At 38.5% G+C, this 26,894-nt stretch overlaps 1 protein-coding gene across 1 annotated transcript in view; it reads right to left on the bottom strand.

The window, feature by feature from the left end:
• Window positions 1-26,894, bottom strand: part of LOC149225397 (protein MICRORCHIDIA 5-like) — a 165,056-nt gene that overhangs the window by 59,223 nt on the left and 78,939 nt on the right. The window contains exons 6-7 of the mRNA XM_089377083.1: window positions 11,337-12,018; window positions 10,888-11,015 (exon numbers count right to left, since the gene is read on the bottom strand). Coding sequence (XP_089233209.1) covers window positions 10,888-11,015; window positions 11,337-12,018 — 810 coding nt within the window. The remainder of the gene's footprint in view (window positions 1-10,887; window positions 11,016-11,336; window positions 12,019-26,894) is intronic.

Here is a 26,894-nt window from a genome sequence, read left to right as displayed (position 1 = left end):
AACAAATCAAGTTTTTAAAAGATAAGAAGATTGAAAGCCAAAATAAGGTTGACTCAGAAAATGAGGAACTCTTACATCTCAAAAATCATAATCAGAGTTAACTCACTCAAATTAAAAAACTTAAAAATGATAAAAAATCATTAAACAACAAATTAGAAGAATTTTTCACAAAAGAAGTATTGAAGTCGTCAAATGTAATAGTTCAAGTTGAAAATAAAGGAACAAATAACGATTCCATCAATATCATAACTCAAGAAGATGAGAAACCAAAGAAAGTTAAAACTTATGCAGATGTTGTAGTTCAAACAATGGAAATTCCAAATAATGATGATAGCTCAACAATGGCAAGACGTAAAGAAAATTAGGAACATACCAAAATGATAAAGGAAAGTCCAACCAGAAGAACTATTTATCGACATCTGAATCACAAGAGAAGACTTTCTAATCAATCTACGTACCAATATCATTCAGAACACAAGCAACAAATGTATGTTCCAAAGAATACTGAAGTTTGTAAAGTCCAGCCCTACGATAACTATTCACCACAAAATTGCAGTGATTAGAAGATTCCACATAAGGTTAATTTAGGATGGTTAGATCTGTCCTCTGTGCGACAATTTTATATGTCACTCCAAGGATCATATCAACTTGTACTGACAAAAATGACTTTCCTGAGGCGAGAAGACATTCGTAGCAAAAAAATAGATCAAGTCCATTAATCAACAAGCTTTGAGGAGAGAGCTTTTTGAAGAGGAAGGCAATGTTATGAACATAAATGATGTAAAAATAGATAATAAATAATAATCATAATAATGTGTAATAAATAATAATTAGTTAAACAAAGAGGAATGTCTCTACAGAACATGCCTATTCGTGAAAGGGTACTTACCTGGCTATATATACACGACCCTCATTCTCATTTGTACGCATCCTACATCAATTCTTTATACAATATACAATTTACAATTATTGTCCTACGATGGATGTATTTGTCTTCTAAGTATTTTGAATATTTCTGCTGTGTATACGACTTTTGGTCATTACATATTGCCATGTACCATATGAGAAGCACACCATGTTGGATCAAACTGTAAAGAGAGGATATTTCGTTGGGTATAATGAAACCTCCAAGGCATACAAGATCTATGTTCCTAGCAGTAGGAAGATCATAGTGAGACAGGACGTGAAGTTTATGGACAATAAAGGCTTCAGAAATCTTGTGAGATGCCAACAGGTGATTAGAGTGAGCCAGCAAAAGCTCCATTGGTCCAGCAGTAGGGACAACCACAGGGGCCACCACTAGGACTGCCGCAAGGACAGTCACAAGGATCTAGTACTATTACTAGTACCAACATATTGTCAGGTGCATGAGATCTAGTGAGTAGCAGATGGAGCAGTAGAGGCAGGAGGAAGAGTTGGTTGAGCCTCCCACCACTAGTGGTCGAACCAGCTAGGAAGTTCATCAAAGATTGAGAGATGCAGACGAATTTATTGGAGCTCCTAGGATGAACAAGAGAGAACGCAGACAACCAGACAAGTACCAAGCATTGGTGGCACAAGTTGAAGGACCTTCCAGCCAGTGTTGAAAATATCGGTATCGGCAAAATATCGGCAAGGGTCCAGAAAATATCTTATCGGCAATATCGACAAGTGTAGCCGATATTTTGCCGATATTTTCAAAATATCGCGATATTTTGCCGATATTTGCGCGATATTTTCAAAACAAAAAATATCACGATATTTTCTCGGTGATATATCGTTTTGCCGAAAATATCGCGATATTTTCGAATATCGCCGATATTATCAACAGTGCTTCCAGCTATTAGGAGGCCGCACAACATCAGGTGCCGATAGATGCCATGGTAGAAGAGTCTAGTTCTATCATGACTAATGATATTTGGGAGGTATTGCCAAGGCTTGAGAGTAGGTCAATTTGTGAAAATTTGGAAGCCAAAATTTCTACTACAGTAACTAATTATGTTTCTTCTATTTGTTGATTACTGAACAAAATAATTTACTGTTTCCTACAGTAAACACTGAAACTAATACACTGCAGCCTTCACCATTTAAATAAAATGTGGAAACAAGAAACTGAACAAGAAAGAAATACACAACACATCTACACAGTTATTTTTGGACAAATGTCCCGAAAAAAACCCAATGCGGGAAAATCGGTGTAGCAACTCTGAGGGTTTTATTATTATGCAGTAATAATTTCTGAATACAATCTCTGGATGCCTTCCCGGCAATCGAGTTACAGAGAATATCACTGACAGAGAGATGAGTGAAATATACCTCACACTATCACTGGAAATCCTGGTTGATCCATCCATTAAATCTACTGCCTCTACGCAGTCACTGTGTCAACCCAGTGTCACACCCTCTGGGGATAGCGTCACCCCTTCAGCTAATTGATTTACTGCCTAGGGACTTTGATTTGCACCTCCAGGTCTCACACCCCGACTTTCGGCTTCTGCAATCGATTCCTTCAGCAAATTTTCGGATTCCCTCTTGGCTTTTGCGCTACCTCTACGTGGCTCTGCGTCAACCTCTCTAGCTTTGCACTGCCTCTGTTGGATCTCTCTCCCTCTTCTCTGTTGAGTATTCTCTGACCGAGAAAGATTTCCCTCTGGATACTATCCTTGCCCCTCACTGCAAAAGATCACTATCGAAAATCTCTTCGGCAGCTGCTCTTCTTCAAAAAATCAAACTTCTAATCTCACCTCTGTGTGTTCTCCAAGTGCCCTTCAAGCCTCTTCTTATATGTTTTTGTTGGACAACCAACGACCCAAATTAACTTCTAATCAATGGTTTAGATCATTTTGGCTCGATCCTCGTCTTCTTTTAGAAGTTACACCCACAGTTTAGATTAATACCCATTAATTATTTTAATTCCCTATGTTTAGACTTAGGGTCTCATTAAAAATAATTATTTATTTTAATAAAACTATCTCCGAGTGGAATTTCCCAAAACGATTTCTGGGTATTGGAGAATGCATGTGTCTAAGCCTCCCTACAAATTTTGAGACTTAGAGCACATCTAATGCTACCAGATATCAACACTCCCTCTTGGTGAGGAATGCACTCTAGCAACGCACCTTGATGAAGCATCACTCTGTTCTGTAACATCTCCTTCTGTGCTGTTGATGCCTGACCTCCTGTCCACCAACTACTGCGTAAATGTTGCACCTATACTATTGCTTACCCTGCCACTGTCAATGCTGCATCTGTATTGCAACTCCCTCTTAATTTTGCATCTGTGCTGCTGCTGGCACTGCCACTGCCAATACTGCATCTGCACTGCAACCTTCTCCAATTGCTGCTACTACTGCATCAACAATGGAAAAGCATCCCAAATTACTGAATTAGTGTTCAGTATGATGCATCTCGTTGCTGGAGTTCTGGCTGTTGCTAGTCTCTGCGTTGATCCTCTGAAGTTGCTACGCTGCTGCTGACCTCTACTCTGTGCCAACTGCACTGCTGCCAACTCTAGCTCTGCGCTACTCAGTCTCTGGTGCTCCTAGCCACTGCAACTGACACTCCTCTGCACCAATTGACACTGGTCCATCCTGCTACTTTTAATCTGGGTTCCCATAGCAAGGAATTGATCCGAGAGGTCGACTCCTCAAGGATCTTGCCCAATAGCAGTCCTTTCGAACTACAGCTCTAAATCACCCCACCTCCTTCCTAGAGATGCCTGGGCTATCATGGCAAACTCCTCGATCTTCGTGGCTGCAACCTTTGGATTATGCTTCTCATGTTTGTCCTTCTTCCCGAGACGACACTATGTTGTGTAGTGACCGAATTCACCACAATTGAAGCATTTGATCTTCGAAACATCTTTCTTCTTCTTCTGTTACTCTTGCTGCCCCTTGGATGAGAGGGTTGCATTCTCTTCCTCCTCCTTGGGCTTCGACCCATTGCTGCTACTTCCGTCAAGTTTACACTTGATCAAGTCTCTCCTCAGTTCCTCTTGCTTAATAGTCGCCCACATTTCATCCCAGTTTGGCAAAGTTTCCCTGCCCAGGATGCTCTGGACAAAGACTTGCCACTCCTCAAACACTGAATTTAGGGCCAGTCTTACCATCTCAAAACCTTGAGGTGTTGACCCCACAATTGCCAGCTCATCTCGGGTCTCCTGAAGCTTAGTGGGGAACAAATCAATGCGTTCTGCCTTCTGTATTTGCAGAGATCTCATCTTTTTCTCTAAGTACATCTTTCGCTGCTTGGAAGATCCTTGATACAGCGTTGACAATGCATCCCACATCTCCTTGGCAGTGTCTATGCCAACGATGTGACAGACTATATGATCCTTCACTCTGTCGAGGATCATTCTCTTTGTCTTTGCCATTTCTCCCTTGTACTTCTTGAGCGGATCTGGATCTGCGGGCTCAGCTACCACACTGTCAACGTAGATCTTGAGAAAATGCTCATCCAGAAGGCACGACATCCTTGCCTTCTAGATCACATAGTTGGATGAACCATCCAACCTATCTTGATCTCTCAATCCACTGGTTGCCATCTCTGCCAATCGAAAAAGTCGAATGTCCTCTCTCTTACTGCTGCTCAGCAAATGAGAATTCGAATTCCCTGGCTAGGAATTCTCTAAGGAAGAAATTCCCTTAGTGTGTCTCCTCTTCTTTCTGACGTCTTTTTGCCCACACTGCCTGCAGAAAACTGCATCACACAAGAAAACCCCCTTCGTTGAAGCTTTTGCTACGCTGCTCCCTTTGTCGCTGATAGATTTCGATATGGAAATCCTTCCTCTTCGTTGACTCACTCAGAGAGAGATTTACCACAAAAATCTTGCCCTCTTGGATTGAACTGCGCAATCCCTCTAGGGATTCGAATTGTTGCCTCTGCAGGAATTTCGAACTCCCTTCCTCCTTCAGCGCTGGGCTTTTCTGACATTGCTCTCTTGTTTCACTTGCAGCTCCGATACCATGTGAAAATTTGGATGCCCAAATTTCTATTGTAGCAACTGATTATGTTTCTTCTATTTGTTGATTAACAAACAAAATTATTTATTGTTTCTTACAATAAACACTGAAACTAATACAATATAGCCTTCACCATTTAAATAAAATAAGGAAACAAGAAACTAAACAAGAAAAAAATACACAACACATCTACACAGTTATTTTTGGACAAATGTCCCTAGAAAAACCCAATGCGGGAAAACCAGTGTAGGAGCTCTGAGGGTTTTATTATTATGCAGTAGTAATTTCTGAATACATTCTTTTGATGCCTTCCTGGCAATCTAGTTACAAAGAATATCGCTGACAGAGAGATAAGTGAGGTTACCTCACACTATCACTGGAAATCCTGGTTGATCCAACCACCGAAAGAACTGCCCCTGGTTGCCTCTACATCAGCGTAGTGTCACACCCTCTAGGGACAATGTCACCCCTTTAGTTGACCGATTTGCTGCCCAGGAACTTCGATTTGCACCTCTCGGTCTCACACCCCGACTTCTGCAATCGATTCCTTCAGCAAATTTTCGAATTCCCTCTTAGCTTCTGCGCTGCCTCTGTGTGGCCCTGTGTGGCTTTGCATCAGCCTCTCTGGCTCTACACTACCTTTGTTGGATCTCTCTCTCTCTTTTTTGCTGAGTATTCTCCAACCAAGAAAGATTTCCCTTCAGATACTATCCTTGCCCCTCACTGCAAAAGATCACTATTGAAAATCTCTCCAGCAGCTGCTCTTCCTTAGAAAATCGAACCTCTGATCTCCCCTTCGTGTGTTCTCCAAGTGCCCCTCAAGCCTCTTCTTATATTTTCTGTTGGACAACCAACGGCCTAGACTAACTTCTAATCAATGGCTTAGATCATTTTGGCTTGATCCTCATCTTCTTCTAGAAGTTACACCCACAGTTTAGATTAATACCCATTAATTATTTTAATTTCCTAAGTTTAGACTTAGGGTCCCATTAAAAACAATTAATTATTTTAATAAAACTGTCTCTGGGTGGAATTTCCCAAAACAATTTTTGGGTACTGGAGAATGCATGGGTTTAAACCTTCCTGCAAATTTTGAGACTTAGAGCACATCCGATGCTACTAGAAATCAACAAAATTGTGGGCCTTCGATGGATCTACAAGATCAAGTATGTTGTAGATGACATTGTGGACAAGTACAAGGCTACATTCATGGCAATGGGTTATGCGCAAAAGGAAGGTATAAATTACAAGGAGACCTTCGCCACAGTTGCTAGATACACTTCTATTTGGTCAATGATATCTCTAATAGCACAGATGGTATGGCAGATTCACCAGATGGATGTCAAGACAACATTCTTGAATGGGGCGATAGAGGAGGAGGTGTACATAGAACAACCAGAGGGCTTCGAGACACATGAGAGGTGCACACGTGTGTAGGCTGAAGAAAGCTCTATACGGGCTCAAGCAGGCTCCCAGGGCATCATATGGTCATATTGACAACTACTTGCAACAGATGGTATTCGTCAAGAGTGACGCAAATCCCAACCTTTACTACTTGATGGTAGAGGATGAGCCACTCATCCTAGTGTTGTATGTGGATGACCTATTCTTGACAGGGTCATCAAGGCTCATAGAAAACTGCAAGAGGAACCTAGCAATAGAGTTTGACATGAAGGATTTGGGGTTGATGCACTATTTCCTAGGTTTGGAAGTGTGGCAAAAGGATGGGGAGATCTTTCTTAGCCAAGGGAGATATGCTACAAAGATTCTGAAAAGATTCAGAATGCAGGGTTGTAAACCCATGTCTACTCCCATGATCACCAACTAGAGGAAGATAGACACATCAGAGGACAAGGATGTTGACCGCACTTTGTATAGATAACTTATCGGTTCTCTCATGTATCTGGTCAACACTAGGCCAAATATCTACTTCACGATCAACACTCTCAATCAGTTTGTGGTGGAACCGAAGATAGTGCATTGGATAGTATCGAGGCACATTCTGAGGTATTTGCGTGACACAATAGAGTATGGGCTAAAATATACTCGAGGGGGATGATGTTAGACTATGTGGGTTCATAGATGCAGATTAGGCAGGCAATTCAGTGGACAGGAAAAATACATTTGGGTACTGCTTCAATGTTGGATCAGGGATGGTTTCTTGGTGTAGCAGGAAGCAGAAGTCAATAGCACTGAGCTCTGTAGAAGCAAAGTATATGGCAGCTAGCACAACCATGTGCAAAGCTATATGGATTTGGAAGCTGTTGGTGATCTTGTTCAGGCAGAGGATGGAGGCGATCAGTGTCTACTGTGAAAATCAAATTTGCATCAAGCTCTTTGAAAATCCAGTGTTTCATGACATGCCGAAACACATATATTCGATGTCATTTCATCAAAGACGATGTGCAACATGGAGCGGTCCAGCTACAATATGTTCCCACAGAAGCGTAGGTTGCAGATATACTCATGAAAAGTTCGTCTATTTTAGTGAGAAGATGGGTATAGTGGAGAACTGTTTCAGTAGCAGGGACTCAGTATTCAGTGTTCTCAGTTGCAGTAGTTGCAACAACAACAACATGAGATCAGATGCAATGTAGTAGCAGAGTGGGCAACAATACAGGTTGTACAGTGCAGTGTCAACAATAGTGCAGATGCAGGGTGATTCAACTACAGAGTGGCAGATGAATCAAACTTGCGCAATTGTTGGTGGGTAGTGGCAGTAGTCACAGATGTCAGTCATCAACAATAAGTATGGAGGATGTTACGGGAGAGAACACCTCCTCAGTAAGAGGGAGTATTAGTTTTTGAGCATCAGATGGTGTTCTAGTCTCAAACTTTGTGGAGAGGCTAAAACACATGAGATCTCCAGAACCCAGAAATCGTTTTTGAAAATTCCACCTAAAGACAACTCAATTAAATTAATTGATAGATAATTAAAAAATGCCTAAGCCTAACTTAGGGATAATAGGAATTAATTAAGAAAGGTGATAATTCTCTAGAAACTCACATGGATCGACTTAGAGATGATCTCAGCCATCGATGAGGATTTAATCGTGGTCGTTGGTTGTCCAACTAGAGATTATAAGAGGTCGATGGTGTTGGAGAAGAACACACTTGAGGTCGAATTCCTCGGTAGAGATTGAGTTTCCAAGTTGCAGTGATTCAATAGAGAGAAGTTCGAGCCAGAGAGGGGATGCAGAGACAGTGAGGGGCAGAGACATTGAGGCCGAAGGAAGATTTCCAGTTCTGGTGAGTCAGTGAGAGGAGGTTGAATTATTTCTCCAAGAAGTTGCGCAAGGACAGCGTAGTCGCTTCAGTAGAGAAACTCGATTGTCTGGGGGGGAGGTCGTTTCAGATTCCAAAGTTCGAGAAGATTTCCTAGAGGGTAGGAGAGACACTTCCTGACTCCTGAGTCAATAGTAGGCAGAATGACTTGAGTAGCAGAAAATTTGGGCAATGCAAGTTACAGGGTTCACATAAGCCTGCGAAGAGGGCTTGGATAACTGGGTTCAAGTTGACAGATTGAGTCGGGATTGCTTGTGGAAGAGGGTAAAATCCCTTAGATATTTTTGCCAATATTTCTCTTAGAGAGGATTGCCAATTTGGCATCCATTTTATTGTACTCAAAATTTCACTGCTGCATAATAATAAAATCCTCAACTGTTGCACTTGTTTTCCCGCAATGGGTTTTTCTGGGGACATTTGTCCAAAATTAATTGTCCAAATTTTATTGTGTGTGCATATTATTTCTTAGTTTCATTGTCCAGTTTATTTTCCACAACGTTTTATTTGTGAAGAAATTACAGTGTGAATTATCCGTTGTTTGTTGTAGCAAATAAACTGCTTAATAATCAACTAGTTAGAAGAATAATTTCCTGTTGCTGTATTTCAAGCGAATTTTCACAAAAGCCCTAGTCCTTAGCCAAGCTTCAACTTGAAGCCTATGTAAGGGTTCCCCTATTTCTTTGTTGACTTTAATCATTAAGGGAATCCTTTATTTGACTTCTACATATTTGGATACTCCTCATTATTTCATATCCATAAACCCTAACTTGTAGTAATCCTTAGCTAGTATAGGGTTTGAATACTTGTTCCTTCATAAAGAAGATTTGAGCCTATTTCAACTATAAGGTATCCTTCCCTAGCCTATTCATATCACCTTGAGCCCTCTAATTAGAATACCCTTACAGGTGAATATAGGGAAGCCTCCCTTATGGTGAAATTCCACTAAACAATAGGAGGAAGATTGTTGAAGTGATAGTGGCAATCTTTCCTCATTGTTGCCAGAGGTTTTGGCCCTTTCCTTGTGATTCCCCTCACAAGGCTTGCTAGATTCTATGACAACAATTCCCAAGGCTCTTGCAACTCTTTTTTTTGCAATTTCTTCTTATGGGATTCATTTATCAATTGGTGAGTAACATACTTGATCTCTAGGGTTGATTTGCTACAGATTCCCACTCATACGCTATGATTCTTGCAAGATGGTATTTCCAGTAGCTAATTCATTCATACACCCCCTTTCCAGACAATGTGCAAGTCAACATGTGGTGATTTGTCTTGTCAAGTGGTTCATCAAAATGCTAAAAATGGATCCAAAGCCTTCAGCATGTTGGTAGGTCACTTGTCAAACCTACGGTAAAAAAAAGAAAAGCAAATGAACACAAAAGATTGCTTAAAAATATTAAGCCTACAAAAATATTAAATATCCCAAGAAAAATCAGCAGGGGCAAAAACAACGGACATTGCAAACCCTTGCTTAGTTCTAAAAAAATCTAGATATAAGCTAAAATTTTGACATGTACTGGGAAATATGAAAACATGAGATGGGAGTAAATCCCTGCTACACAATAGATCCACTAATGGCAACAAAAACACTTGATCACCCCTCCCAAAATTGATGGAAGACAATGAGTAAGCTCCTTTGCTCTCAATCCCCTACTTTTCCTTTGGAAAATGAGCAAATAAAAAATCACATTTTGGGATATTTTTAGGTACTTTATCACTGGCCTGATGATATTTTCCATTGTCTTGCAAATTTAGGAAAAAATCATGATATTTTAAGGAACTTCAAAAAATTGTGATTTTTTAAGATTGTGATATTGGCTTGGAGAAAAATCATGAAATATTGCAAATATTGCTATATATTGACAATATTTGCAATAGTGATAAGATTTGCTCAATGCTTCTCAACATGTCTATGTATGGGAGCAAGGAATGTGTACAAGGAGGTTACGCTACTATAGAGAAATAGTTGAAAAGTCACAAATATATGGTATATGGAATATCACTTCAGTTTTGAATGTCAAGTTAACCAGTCCCAACTCATGGGTTGGCAATGCATGGAGTGGAATGACTTAAAATATTTTGAAGAATTCAACTCGCAATGGACCTGTGAAAAGTAGAAAATATGAAATGCATCCACACATCCACTAGCCACCTTCCCTATAAAGATCAGTGAAGTCATACTTTAAACTTTGAAGTACCTGTCAAGTCAAAGACTGCCAGACAAAAGTATTCTAGAAGATATAAAAACATTCTAGAGAATATAGAAACATTAAAAGGAAAAAACTCAAATTTCATGTATAAGAAATAAATTTTTCTTCCATTTTCACATCGTGCAACCAGTTGACTTCCAGGCTTTATGATCATCTGGAAAGTGGTTACTCCAAAAAGACACTCAAGCAAACCGTATACTATCCAACCTAAAAAGCAATTTGCAATGATGACAATGCATTAACAGCATCCATTCCAGTAAAATTGGCAACCATGAAGATCCCGAAGAATCTTTACTCCATTTCTTTGAACTCAACCACACAAGAAAGATAGGAATATGTATACATATATAAAATACATGAAAAATTACAATGTAAATAGAAAGTCAATAGAAAACAACATTCCATAACATACATGCATAATTTATATTTTTCAAACAGAAACTGCATCATACCTCATGAATAATTGTATATTATGATCAGTAACCTTCTCAACAAATTTGCCAGGCAGAAAAACTGTTGCTTGCGAATATTTATTCCCTGTACACCTAGATCTCTTTAGTTGATTCCATACGTCAGCAATCTGTTGAATATTATGGAATGTAAGCCAATGTAGTGAAAAATCTCTCTGAAGGATTTCCAATCTCTGGAACGTATCAGTTCAGAACATAAAAGGAGAGGCAACTCCAACGTAACATTTTAAGTGAACAGATCACAGGCATTTGAGTGTTGGTTTAGAACTGAGTTATAATTGGAGGGTCAGATAAAGCTTCTGCCCTGGCTTATATCCACCTTCAAATTGTCTGAATCATGTATTATACTTTATCGTCACCAAAATAATTAATGTTCAATCATACTTAATGAATATCATGTTATTGACCATGCTCATAAGAGTAATTATTACCTGTTCATGCAGCGTTCCAGACATGAGAAATCCTTCACAATTCCTGTGTCTCTTAAGGTCTTCGGAATTACAGAGCATCACAGATGATGCTTTCCTCTTAGATGTATCCAAAGAAGAACAGTTATCATCAGCATTGCTTGGATTATCTAGTTCTTGGCCAAAATTACCTCTCTTTTCCTCATCACCCTTTCTAAGAATGTCTAATCCAGGATCTAGTAGAGGATTGCCATTAGAAACAGAAACAACCTTATCCAGGCTCATCTTGCTAGGTTGTGCAGTAAATCTGCTAGCTGCCATAGCAGATAGCAGTGTTAAATCTGGTTTTTCCTCAACAAGAATAGAGCTGGTTATTGCATGAGATTGTACACTCAATAGTTCCTTGGATTCTAATGTCACCCCTAGGTTGGGAACATTCAACTTTCCACAATGATCTCTGCTGGTTTCTTGACGGAGCTGTTGATTATGGACACCAAGGTCTGCCAGAACAGGTCCTGCTATTTGCCCATGATTGGGAAGAGATTTTGAAGCAGCCAAATTATGAGAAACAATATTCTGGGAAATTGAGCATCTTGGAACAACACTTGCTGAATAAGGTTTCTCAACTACGGTAGAAGGCAAAGAATTGCGTTGACCATCAGTGGAAGATTTTGCTTGATAACCTATTAATCCACAATGCAGTCTCCTGCACAAAACACAAGAGGATAGAAAATAAATATCTAGTCAGGTGACATAATATTACTATAGCTAGTGAAAGAGAATAAATCTGATGGAGACTAAATACATTTAAAAAATAAAGGTAATCCATCCTTTGACGTTAGCATAGCGAAAGAAATATGAAGACTAGTTTAAATGGTACACTAGAATACTTGTTCAGAAATCTCTGAAGTTTGGACCTTATAGTCAGAGTCCAACCATAACTAATTTTCCATAATGACATACATTTGGGAATCAAAGATGTAGAAATTTATTACTTAGATCCACCTCAGTTTCAAGTTTCAATAAAGTCTCATCATTTTTAATGCCCAACCCACATTCTATTTACTGCTATCATAAACATGAATATATCATAAATTGTAACACAAGAGTCTAATATAATTTTTCCTTTTACTGAGATATAACACAAACAAACCCACAAAATTTGGACACAAGAAATTTTGGACAATAGTCCTTGGAAAAACCCCAAAGGAAAAACCAGTGAGAGAGAAAGGAGATTTATTATTTCAGACATTTATTACAGCAATTAATTTCCAGAGAACACAGTCAATTTATCTGTTGAAAACCATGCCCATTCTCCTAGAAATTTGTACCACACTGCCTTCTCAAATTTTGTGCCAAACAGACTTTTAAATCTGTGCCCATTTTTCTCAGAAATCATGCTGTATGCTGTACTGTCTGACAGCAATAAATGCCGTACGAATTCCTCAAATTTCGTGCCTTCCTGCCTTGAAATTTTTCCTAGAAGTCCTCAATTTTATTGCTGATTATTTCGTGAGAAATCATACTGCCCTGTATGAATTCTCTGCTGCAAATCTGCCCTCGAATATCACACAGTATGATGCTCCACACTGCTGGAATGTTCCTCAAATTCTGTGCTGTATACTTGCCTTGGAATTTGTGCTTTCCTCCTCGACTTCAGCACTATATCTCCTGTTGTTCATTCTCTCTTTGCTGCTGTACGAGTTGCTCTTCTCAGCTCTCCTTCTCATCCAAAGCTCATGGAATGAAAAATGAATGTCTTCTCCTTGACTTTCCCCTTTTTGTCTTCTCTTAAGTGACCTAACTCTATGATTGTAATATCCCCACTTACTTGAGAATGGAGATACCCTTCCTACTAGCCTAACTGTCTCCTTTGGGCTAGCAAAAAGGGAAATTGCTAAGGAAACAAAGGAATATTTCCCAACTTTACTTTATGATATTATTATTAAATAAAAAGGAGTGGCAAAATATTATTGAATATTTTGGGGCAAAAGTCACTTGGAGAAAATAAGTGACTTTATCAATAAAATAATAAAAAGGGGATTTCTAGAAGATTGGAGAAAGTCCAGCTAAAACATATAGGAGAGAGGAGATCATTTCTCAAGCATTCAATTTGGTTTATCGTTTCAGAATAATTGATTTGGCTCAAGCAAGTCTGGTTCAAGGTTTCAAGCGAAATCCTTCAGCTAATTTTGGTGGACTTAGAGTGCCACCCTGGTTGGCTCTTCAACTTATTTTGGTGGACCTAGAGTGCCACCCTAGATCACATCAGGTCTTCCATTTGTATTCAGAGATTTGCAGGTTTGAGGTTTGTTGTCGAGGATCAAGTTCATCACTTGGAGGCCGGATTTGTATTTAAAGGAGGTTTGTTGAGGCCAAATTCCTTGTTCCGGAAGGAGGCCAAATTCATCATTGTAAGAGGGCCAATTGCTAAGGGGCCGATTTGTCATTTTTAGAGGGGCTGAAGTATTGTTCTCAGGGAGGCCGACTTTATCATCTGTTGTCGAGTTCATCCATTGAAGAGGCTGATTGTTGAAGGGCAAGTTTATCCTTGGAAGGCCGAGTTTGTCATCTGGAGGCTGAATTGGTTGCTATTTTTGGAGGCCGAATTCATCCTTTGTTGGGGCCAAGTTATCAAGTTGTTGCCAAGCCAATATATTTGTGGGCCGAGGACATTTTCAGTGGGCCACGATTATCATCTTGAGGGGTGAGTTGGATCAGCTATTTGCCGGAGTTATATCTCAGGTTCACAAATAGATTTTTGCACTATAAACCCTCCAATCAGATTAATAAAATCTCTGATTTTCCCTTTATATATTTCTGCTGTAATTGTTTATTATCTTGCTTACAAAGTGTTCGAAGAAATGTGTGTGCACAAAGTGTTTGATAAAATGTGTCAAAGAAAGTGTTAATATCTTGTTGGGTTGTATTAGTAGATTTTAGTAGAAGTATATTAATTGTTGGTGGTGTTAATTGTTGAACTCCTTTGTCACGCGGCACACCCTTAGCAAAAAATTACCTTTCAATCAAGTCAAAATCATCGATCAAGCATGTTAAGCGTTTTCTACCATATTTTAAGTCTTGAATTAGGTAGTTTGATCAAAATTGGGCAATGTTGACTAATATTCCTAAACAATCGAGGTAGAGGCAAAGGCTAGACAAGAGGAGAAGAATCTAGATTCTAGATGGTTGATGCATCTAAATGGTTGATGCTCGAATAATTAATCATTAATGTACAATGGATGTTATATCTATCTTGATTTATGCAAAAATATGCATGTTTTCATGTCTTCTACAACTAATTTGGTATTTGGGATGTTTGTTTCAAGTATAAATGCAAAAAAATATAAATATATATATATAGCAGATGCTTCGCTTCCTAGATTTTTGGAAAATGATGCTTCCGCGTCCCCGCTTTCAAAAAACGTCCCGCTTCGTCCAACATTGTATTAGACAACTTAAGAACTAATTTTAGGCTAACCCACATGAAATTTTGCGACTATTATATTTCAGACTTCGGAAAAAGAATTATTCAGAGATAACAGTCACCCAAAATGTAGATCTAGGCAAACTTTTTGATACACATCAAACATAAATGACTTATTATTGTATTTAGCAATTTTTTTAGTTAATTTCATACCACTTAGATGTGTTTTTCACCACTATTAGAAAGGTATATGACTGTTGTAGCAAACAGTGAGGAAAAATAAGGTTTAGAGATCAAACCCTTAGGCCCTAGGCCTTGAAGATCACTTGCCCAAGTTGCCAAAAAAAATTCAATATCCGAAACACAAATTTTTACCAAATTTTCTGCAAAACACACTAATGATTAGCTTCAGAAAATCAAATATTCAAATCAGAAATGGAGCAAGGAGAATCTAAGGCCAATAAGAACTAGCACTAGGCCCAATAGAACTAGTGTTGGGCTAGGAGAAGGCAGATCTGGGCTTAGGAGCCCCAAAACGTGAAACCCTCGTTTTGAAAAAAATTATTTTGCTTTAAATCTTCAGATTTATTGCAAAATATTTAATGGATGGCCTTGCAAAAATATTTGGAACAAGATATTGCCCTCCAAGGCCTAGATTTGTCTCAAAACCCCCAGATCTACTTGAAAAAAATCTCAGATCTGAAGATTTACTTGTCTGATTTCTCAGATCTATTTCTACAAACAATCTTTGAGCCTAGATCTTGCTCTCCAAAGTCTAGATCTAGTTCAGATCTGAAGATTTTCTTGGCTGAATTCTCAGATCTATTCCTACACAAGTGAAAAAGAAAAGAACCCAATATCCAATATGTACAAAAATAGAGAAAATCCAAAAATCCAAGTGTTTAAATTCAAAATTATGTTACAAAATTTTAGATCTACACAAAGAAATAACAGATCTATACAAATAATTTACAGATCTATCGGATCTGAGGAGTATGACTCCAACTCCGCTCTCAGATCTGATAATCTAAGGCTCTTAATAACTAGATCTATCAAAATTTCTACCAAATATTTAAAAGACTTTGAAATTTTAGAGAGGTACTAGCCCAAAAACACCCTACAAAAAAAAGATTATCGTTAGATAAATCCTGAGGCTTATATGAAGTAGACTCTTCAGAAAATGTGTTGAGAGTTGGCTAGTCCAACCGAAGAATATCCCCAAAAGCTCAACAATAACTTCAAAGATCTTTTGCAAACACTAGATCAACCATCAAATCAAGTAGAGAAATAGAACAATAAAAATTAAGAAAAAATATTAAGCAAAAATTAAAACAATGTTACCATAAAATCATGAAGAGGAACACTACAACACGTTGAAACTCCAAAGACTTTTGCATTAATTCAAAAAAAGTATACAAGAGAGCTTGACAACTTAGTACATGATTCAGAGATCGGATGAATTAACTGACAAATGACTTCCTATTTAAAGATAAATCCTCCAATCGCTAGTTCGAGTGATCCTTGTCAAAGCAATCTCGACCGTTGATGAGGATCAAAATTTCTTTTAATCTCATCCGTCGAAATTTTAAATTCTTAAGGAAATTTGAATTTTTCAATTAAATGCATTTTAAATTAATTTCCTCAAAATTTTGACTTTGACTTAACCCCAAGGAACAAAGGCTTAAAATTTAGCAAAATAATTAATTTACCATAGTCCCGAGACCTTTTACAATTGGCATTTTAAGGACCGACGAATTTTGCCTTTGGAGAATTTAAATTTATCTATGACCTAGAATTAATTAAATTTCTAGCTTAGGATTTTAATTAATTTTTTGGCCAGAAAATTTAATTAATTAACCTATGAGGGGATAAATTATTTTTTCCAACCCCTCAAGACACTTTACATCATAATTTTCATATTTTTACATCATAAGGGGGAAAAATCATTTGAAAACGACCCTCACAGACACTACCCATTTCTGCGACACAAATATAATCCAGCAGACCAAGCAATTTGTAATAAAATAACTTAACCAGATAGTTAGGATTATTCCCAAATCACTTTCACATAGACTCGATCTATAACATCAGGACTCGCTTAAGATCCCAGTGACAAAATCCATTCCAGCTTTAGGATAAGGCTGAAGGAAAACTTTGCCGACAATTCGAGAATGGATCGGTGAGACAAAATTCTCCCAGAATGTAGATCATCACCAGAAAAGTAGGTTTACCTAAGCAATTACATACACGACACAGATCTGCTGAGATTATTTACATTATATTGTTGGACACAGATTGTCATTGATGTCAATATGGCAATATTCAAGAGGAGGAGACAGAGCATATCGGAGCCAAGAGGAGCAAAGGAGCCAAGAGGAGCGGACCAAGCCAGAGGAGCCACATATATCGGAGGAGTGCCAAAGCAAGAGGAGCCATATCGAAGGAGTGTCAGAGCAAGAGGAGCCATCGGAGGAGCTACAGGAGCAAGAGGAGCCATCGGAGGAGCTATCGGAGCCATACTTATAGACCATACATATATGCCAAAGAAGAGGAGCAATGGAGCAGACAGAGTTAGCGGAGCTACAGGAGCAAATAGAGCAAATGGAACAGAGCATATATATATGCCATATATATGCTCCATTAAACGAAACATTGGGCAGACGTGAATTCTTATTAAGATTGGTCCAGACCCATATCGGGTCCGAAACCAATATCGCATCGGAGGAGTGGAGCCTTTCGGAACCGCCGAAGTGTATGCTCCGAAATCCCGGAGCCGAAGTATTATGAAGTGCAGCGGATAAGGATTTCGGGTCCGAAATCAATATCGCATCGGAGGAGTGGAGCCTTTCGCAATCACCGAAGTGTATGCTCCGACAGACCGGAGCCGAACCATTATAAAGGGGAGCATAAAGTAATATCGGGTCCGCAAAGGCCTTTGGGACTGTTAAGTGTAAGCTCCGACTGTCCGGAGCCGAAATTATTATGAAGCCAAGTTTAAGGAACATCGGGTCCGCGGAGGCCTTGTATCGCATCGGAGCAGCGGAGGTAGCGATCGCCGAAATCATACAGAGCCGAAATTATATTTGGAGCAGCCTAAAGGAGATCGGATCCGCAACCCATCAAGACTCGCCGATAAGGAATCCGCCGATATGACGGATCCGAATTCAGTTTAGGAAGAAATGTAAGGAGGCATCGGGTCCGCGTTACATCGGAGGAATGGGTCTATTGTTTACAGCGAACGCCGATGTTCATCGGACCCGAAACAATATTAAAGGGAGTCTAAAGCCATATCGGGTCCGCACCTCGTCGGAGGTCTGGGCTTAAGAGTTATTGCGACCATCGAAATCCGAACCCGCCGATAATTGTAAAGGCGGGTGCATAATAATTGAAGTCCGGCATTTGAATTAGAGCGGGGGTTTATAATGTTTTCCGTGTATTATATGATACATGGCCGCGGGGTTAAGGTATATATTAAAACCTGTGCGATGGTTGATTAAAGCGCTCGGTGATGGTTGATTAAAGGCTCGGTTGGTGGCTTCCGATGGTTGATAAAACGCTCGGGTGGTGGCTTCCGATGGGTGATAAAACGCTCAGGTGGTGGCTTCCGATGGTTGATTAAAACGCTCGGGTGGTGGCTTCCGATGGGTGATTAAACGCCTCCGATAAAGCCTGTAAGGTATTAACCACAGGTCAAGGGCCGAGTTTTATTTAAGAAAGGGGAGTTTGGGTTTTTCTACTCAGATTTTGGAACACGTGTATAGACAGAAGAAGCAAAGGAATGGAAGCCGAAGTGTCAAGCGATCAAGTGAGGAGGAAGCCAAAGAGCCAGCATGTAAGAGGAAACGAATGGACAGGGGCATGGAGCATATAAAAGCAGCAAAAACAGAGAACTGTTGTGGTCGTTCGTGAATGGTATAACCTGAGCATGAGATAGTGAAAGCAGCAGAAGAAAAGGGGGCAGCAGAAGCAGTGGAAGCTGAAAAGAACGCAGCAGCATACCAGTGTATACCAAAGAGGTTGGAGCCTCAGAATTGAACAGGATTGAAGTCCTTGGGAGTTGGTGCTCCTAAGTCCAAGATTGGTGTCTTGGCAAAATAGAGTTGGTGCTCAGGAGGTTGGAGCCTCACCAAAGTCCAAGTTGGAGCTTGGCAACCAATTATGACAATCTATTTATTGTATTTATTTTACTGCACAGTTATATTAATAAAAGCATTTATTCCTGCTGTTCATTTTGTGTTCTGAACATATATGTTTTAACTAGTAAAACAATAGTGAGAAAAAGAAATACTGATTCACCCCCCTCTCAGTATTTCCAACATTATACACATGCAGAATGGATTTACATAATAACATGATGATCTGGCTGATGATGATAGCTAAATGGCGCGGACACGTCGATCAGGCGTCATTCCTTTTGCGAAAAAAGGAGGTGTACTGCTATGGGTCGTTGACACGTAGTGGTCAACATCTGACTCTACTTGGGGACACATTGCTGCAATGGAGGAATGTGAGAATCCAGAATCTGCATCCATGCAATACACAATATAAGTTATAACATAAGTAGCGTCCATCCAAAAATCATCATATAACATTAAGCACATGAAGGATATAAGCTCTTCATTTATTAACTAGTCAAACAACATGAAAACCATAGATCTAACTACAAAATGAAATACTGAAGTAACAGGGCATAAGGTTAGAAAAACAATACAAAGATGCCCCATGGCATCAGATGTGTTCAATATAGTGCATACTAAGCATTTGCATGCTTTCAAACAAATCTGTCGGTTGTTTCTCAGATGTGCCATGTCCAATCCTTCACATGGTAGAACATCTTCCTATCCGAAAATCACGCTGCTCGCAATCATCTGATGCATCAAATTGCTTTTTCATTCTCTTTATCTTGCGTCTTTTCTTTGTGGCAAGCTATATCACTGATGATGTGGAACATTCTGCTTCAAAACTCTCAGATGAAGTATGTAAGATATGCATGACATGTCTTTCTTCATTCTGCATTTGCTCTGTCAAGAATGATGGATCAGTCTCACAAGTGTCATGAGTTATAACTTGATCTTTTATGACCGGTGGATCAAACATGCAAGCATCAACCTGATTCTTATTAATTTCCATTTTATCTGAGTCACCTTCAATTAGCCACTTTTCAATGGAACAAATGACCTCATAATAAGATGGAGCTTGCTGCAGCAGATAGGGAGGCTTATGATCTGTTGACGTTTCCTTGTTTCTTTCATCCTCTGACTGATGCTGAAGTTTCTGTACCTGTATTGTTATGGCATCCATTTGGGTAGAGTGTTCAACCTTCATAGAACTGACTTCCTTGACATGGTTTTCCTCCATGGTCAATAACATATTCTGAAGACATATCTGACCAGCTTCCATATTTTTATTGCTTTGTCATTATCTGCGTTTATGGTCATCAAGCAATGTTGCATAGAGTTTATCTCTTTCTCATGATTTGCTTGTATGATTGCTAACTGATTATTATAACCAAATCTCATGATGGTCATTTCTTCATCCATAGTTAGCAATTTGTTCTGAATCGAACTTATTTCTTCTTGATAACTTGTTTCCATGGCAGTCACGTGATTTGAATGATTAAATTCCATTATCGTCATATTTTCCTCTAGGGCTAATAACTTACTTTGCATAGAATTAATTTCCCTGTCATGACTAGCTTTCTTGGTTTCCATTTCCTTAGCATGCTAACTCTGCATGTCGGTCCTCATATCCTCCATATTCTGAGCACACTTTTCTACTACGGTGGTTACGTGATCGGAGTGTTTAATTTTCATGATTTCCATCTCCTCATCACGTTTTTCCAATTGAGTGTACAAAGTTCTCATATCCTTGACATAATTAGTTATAATTTTTTCTTGTTTAAGATCCATATTTTTTACCAACTGTGTTTGACTGAACTGCATGTCTTTAACCAACTGCTTTAGTTCTTCTATAAGATGCTTATCATTCTCCCTTTCACTGTCGACACTGATTTGATAACTTGTTCCTGCTTTTCCACTATCATGGATTCGTCCTGCAATGGTACAAGTGGATGGCACATTCTGATATGGAGAATTGTCTTGAAATCTTTCATTGACAGCTGGATCCTTTACAAGATCACTCTCATTCTGTTGCATAATTTTAGGGGCACAAGGCGAGCTACCTTGATCACCATATCTATTTGTAAAAGCATTGATGATGTCTTGTAAAGAAGCGAAAGAATTTTCAGGACAATTATGAAACCAATTCAAAGCATCACCCTCTAAAGAAAAGGCAAATAGATGCATTTTGACATCATGTTTATATTGGGGAGAACTACAATATTTGATTATTGTATGAGTAAACCTACATAGATGCTTTCTAATAGCGACTGAATCACCACCCAAGAACAAAGACAATTTATGAATGGCCTCTTCCGGCATATCATGGAGAAAATTAGTAAAATAACACGGGGTAAACAAGTCATCCATGGTGACTTGCTTAAAGGGATAAGGAAGGACCAAATGGATGCTAGAGAGAGACCCTTGCTCAAAAAAATCAAGAAATCCACAAGAAGCGAACTTCTAGTATAAATTCTTGTAAGAAATGAAAGAAGTGGAGTCGCCACTTGAACATGAATCTAGCTCTAGGATCCAAAAGGCAAAAACAACCGGATATAAGGGAGGGCTTCTTGTCTGAGAAATAATAAATGAAAGAAGTGGAGTCGCCACCAAAACAAGAAACGAACCAATATGTCAAGGTGTTAAAAGTGCAGATGAAACGATTAACGAGATGACGAAAGATGAAGCGATGAAAAAATCAAATGACGCCAAAAAATGTTGTGCTACTTGATAGGCTAATGAATGGCGGAAAAGATGAGATTATTAAAATGATGTCGAGGAAACCAAGGAAAAAAAATCTCTATCCCCGGGAACAACGACAAAAAAAGTTGTCGTTGCCGACTAAAATGAAAAAATGAGAAATGAGAAGAATGATGAGGAAATGTCGTTGAAATGCCGAGAATAAAATGTCCCCGACAACAGCGCCAAAAAATGTTGTCGTTGCCAGCGAAAATGAATGATAGAAAGATGAAAGATGAATGTCGTAGAGCCGGGCCCAATAAATTGGTCCTCGGCAATGGCACCAAAAAATGTTGTCGCACAGAATGTCTAGGCACCGGGAAAATGACTCAAATTGGGGGTCATCACCCTGATCCCCAATCTCTTCGTTTAAGCTGTCTCCCTACAGCAAGCTAAGGGGGAGAGACCCTACGAAATGGAATGACAAAGAACTAGTTGGAAACCAACCAGTTCTGGAGACAGTGAAGCGACCAAGTACTTGATTTAGATTTAGCAAGATTTATAGGATTTTATTAGATTTTAAGCAATTGATGCCAGTGCCTTATGGAGTCAACTATCTTGCTAGGAAATATAGGACCAAGTAATTGATTTGCAACTGTTGCTTGGATGAATGAGTATCTTATATGAAGTGCAGATCTTAAAGCTAATATGAGATGCAAGAATCTTAGTTAATTTTAGTTAAATGCCTATCTAAGTTTTAACTCTTCAATCCTTTCTATATTGAGCCTGATTTCATAGTAATTGGCAGAAAGAAGATAAGGTGAAGCACGCTAAGATGTGATTAACGATACCTCTCCTGAAAATCTAACATACCGGTGCCTCCGACAATGCAAAGATTGTGGCTTTGACGATTGCAAGGTCACCGTTTTAAGTACTATTAAAAGTAGGTTTCTCAAGCAAAGATGAATGGATACCTATCTCTCTATCGACCAAGCTTATGCTTGGAAGTAAATTTTATTTATGCAAAACTAATTTATATGCAAATGCACCAGATAATGAGAAAAAGTTAGACCCGAGGATTAGAAACACTTGTGTCGCAAAATCCCTTAATCACCAAAATAAAATGCTCGCTTTATTGGATGAAGACTTAAAAATAAACCTCTAAAAATATTACAATTAAACCACAAGCTTATTTCAAATCTTTTTTGATACAATTATAGCTCAAAGAGAACAAAAACTTCTTTGCAATCAATGTCAACAGATGCTCAAAAAATACTCAGTTTATGAAACAAAAGATATGCATTTTATCACAATTCCATGACAGAGTACTTAATTTTCAGAAATTAGTTCTTAGGATAGCAGTAAGAAAAACTTTATGACAACAGCAATATAACAATGAAAACAGTGAGCTATCAATGACATCTTTATGTCAAAAATTTACCGAAAAGTTTCCAAGCTTGCCCACATGAAAAAGTAAGTTATCAATGATATCTTTATGCCAAAAATTTACCGAAAAGTTTCCAAACTTGCCCACATGAATTATCAAAAATTTTCAGCCTGTTATTATGTGATTTCCAGAATTATATCAGATCTGATATACTTATTATAGCCAGCAATTAAAACATGAAATAAGCCTAATAATGAATGCCCAACTCAAGAAATTAATTCTTTAATGTATTAGACAACTTAGGCACTGATTTTAGGCTAACCTATACGAAATTTTGCCACTGTTATATTTCAGACTTCAGAAAAAGAATTATTCAGAGATAACAGTCACCCAAAATGTAGATCTAGGCCAACTTTTTAAAACACATCAAACATAAATGACTTATTAATGCATTTAACAATTTTTTTTAGTTAATTTTAGACCACTTAGATGTGTTTTTCACCACTATTAGAAAAATATATGACTGTTGTAGCAAACATTGGGGAAAAAGATGGTTTAGAGATCAAACCCTTAGGCCCTAGGTCTTGAAGATCACTTGCCCAAGTTGCCAAAAAAATTTCAATACCTGAAACACAAATTTTTACCAAATTTTCTGCAAAAACCCACCAATGATTAGCTTTAGAGAATCAAATATTCAAATAAAAAATGGAGAAAGGGGAATCTAGGGCCAGTGAGAGCTAGCACTAGGCCCAATAGAACTAGCATTGGGCTAGGAGAAGACAGATCTGGGCTTAGGACCCCCAAAACTTGAAACTCTTGTTTTGAAAAAAATATTTGCTTCAGATCTTCAGATTTATTGCAAAATCTTTAATGACTGGCCTTGCAAAAATATTTGGGACAAGATATTGCCCTCCAGGGCCTAGACCTGTCTCAAAACCCCAAGATCTGCTTAAAAAAAACTCAGATCTGAAGATTTCCTTGTCTGGTTTCCCAGATCTATTCCTGCAAACAATCTTTGAACCCAGATCTTGCTCTCCAGGGTCTAGATCTAGCTCCGATTTGAAGATTTTCGTGGCTGATTTCTCAGATCTATTCTTGCACAAGTGAAAAGAGAAAAACCCAATATCCGATATGTACAGAAATAGAGAAAATACCAAAAACCCGTGTTAAAATTCAAAACTATGTTACAAAATTTCAGATCTACATAAGTAAATAACAAATCTATACAAATAATTTACAGATCTATCAGATCTGAGGAGTATGAGTCCAACTATGCTCTCAAATCTGATAATCTAAGGCTCTTAATAGTCAAATCTATCAAAATTTCCACAAAATATTTAAAAGATTTTGAAATTTTAGAGAGGTACTAGCCCAAAAACACCCTGCAGAAAAAAGATTATCGTTAGATAAATCCTGAGGCTTATATGAAGTAGGTTCTTCAAAAAATATGTGTTGAGAGTTGGCTGGTCCAACCGAAGACTATCCCCAAACGCTTAATGAGAACCTGAGAGATCTTCTGCAAACATTAGATCAACCATCAAATCAAGTAGAGAAATAGAACAACAATAAAATTATGAAGAAATAGAGATACCTGCTACTTCAATCAAAATTAAAAATGTTACTCTAGATCCAACAAACTGAATAAGATACATGTATTCAGATTATTCTAAGAGAGCTATTGATTTATAATTTTTACATAATATTAAGCAAAAATAAAAACAATGTTACCATAAATTCATGAAGAGGAACACTACAACACGTTGAAACTCCAAAGACTTTTGCATTAATTCAAAAAAGTATGCAAGAGAGCTTTAGAGCTTAGTACACGATCCAAAGATTGGATGAATTCACTAACAAATGACTTCTTATTTAAAGATAAATACTCCAACGGGTAATTCGAGTGATCCTTGTCAAAGCAATCTCGACCACTGATGAGGATCAAAATTTTTTTAAATCTCATACGTCGAAATTTTAAATTCTTGAGGAAATTTAAATTTTTCAATTAAATGCATTTTAATTCATTCAAAAATTAAATTTTTTAATTAATTTCCTCAAAATTTTGACTTTGACTTAACCCGAGGGACCAAAGGCTTAAAATTTGGCAAAATAATTAATTTACCTTAGTCCCGGGACCTTTTAAAATTTGAATTTTAAGGACAGACGAATTTTGCCTTTGGAGAATTATAATTTTACCTAGGACCTAGAATTAATTAAATTTCTGGCTTAGGATTTTAATTAATTTTTTGGCCAGAAAATTTAATTAATTAACCTATGAGAGGATAAATTATTTTTTCTAACCCTCAAGACACTTTACATCATAATTTTCATATTTTTACATCATAAGGGGGAAAACCCATTTGAAAAAGACCCTCACAAAATACTCATTTCTGCAACACAAATATAATCCATCAGACCAAACAATTTGTAATAAAATAACCTAAACAAATAGTTAGGATTATTCCCAAATCACTTTTACATAGACTCAATTTATAACACCAAGACTCATCGAAGATCCCAGTGACAATCCATTCCGGCTTTGGGGTAAGGCTGAAACAAAACTCTGCCGACCATTCGAGAATGGATCGGTGAAACAAAAAACCTTCCGGAATGTAGATCATCACCAGAAAAGTAGGTTTACCTAGGCAATTACATACACGACACAGATCTACTGAGATTATTTACATGCAGAATGGGTTTACATTATAACACGATGATCACGTTGATGATGATAGCTAAACAACACAAACACGTGGATCAGACGCCATTCCTTTTGCGAAAAAATGGGGTGTACTGCTATGGGTCGTTGACACGTAGTGGTGGGGTCCCTAAAGGTAAAATGCTAGGCCAACGGCAACAAATGGAGACTTAGCCCACTGTCACCTTAGGTAAGGCTCCCTTCTATTTACGGACCTTCACCAATGGGAGGAGACTTGATATGTAATGGAGTCACCAATGCGGGATAAATCAATGGATATGAGTGACCCAACTGAACCCTTTCCCATAAGAGTTTGAAGGATGGAGCTTGCTTGCCCTCTAAGCAAGGTACTTGTTGATTTGGCGTAGCATCAGATGTGCTTTAGCCATGAAAATTGGTGGAGAGGCTAAAGCACATGAGATCTCCAAGACCCATAAATGGTTTGGGTAGTTCTACCCGGTTAAGGAGATATTGAAATAATTAATATTTTTAATCGAGTTCCTAAGTCTAAACTTAGGAAAAATAAATATTAATGGGCATTAATATAAAACTGGGTTAGAAGGTTCTAAATGACATGGATCAAGCGAAATCTAATCTTAGCCGTTAATTAGAGATGTAATCTCGGTCGTTGAAGGACCTACAAGAAAAGTATAAGAGGAGGCTTGAGGGTCAGTTGGAGAACACACAAGATTGATCAGTCATTCGATTTTCTAGAGTGGAGTTTGCTAAGAGAAATTGAATCAGTGACCAGTTTGCAGCGAGGGGCAGTGAGTACGAGGCAGAGAGGCAGAGATAATGCCGGAAGACCAGCGCAGAGGTAGACACAGAGCTAGAGGGAGCCACGCAGAGGCTAGCAAGGACTACGCAGAGGCCAGAAGGGCCTGTGTCATCCACGCAGAGGCTATCGGAGTGACGCAGAGGGTCAGAGAGGTTGCGCAGAGCTTCAGAAGGCTAACGCAGAGGCCAGGGGAGCTGACACTGAGCTTCAGATTGTGCTGGAGAGGGTTTCGGGGGGCAAACTTTCCAAATATCTTCTTCCAAAAAGAGAGGCATTACTGCCATATTATTTTCTCTGTCGGGTGAGCCAGTTTGGCACCCAGTTGTACTCAAAAAGACTGCATAATAATATAACCTTTAGAACTGTTGCAACAGTTTTCCCAAGTTGGTTTTTTCCAGGGATGATTGTCTAAAAATAACAGTGTCCCTTGTGTGTTGTCTATTTCTTTCAGTTGTTGATCTGTAGATGGTTGAGACTGTATTGTGTTTATTTCAGTGT

The sequence above is a fragment of the Pinus tabuliformis genome, chromosome J (assembly GCF_031772625.1).
Source record: "Pinus tabuliformis cultivar Carrire ecotype Pingquan chromosome J, CPIR1, whole genome shotgun sequence".
Classification (NCBI taxonomy): Eukaryota; Viridiplantae; Streptophyta; class Pinopsida; order Pinales; family Pinaceae; genus Pinus; species Pinus tabuliformis.
Note: the sequence above shows the minus strand (reverse complement) of the source record. Positions and strands in the feature narration are given on the sequence as shown.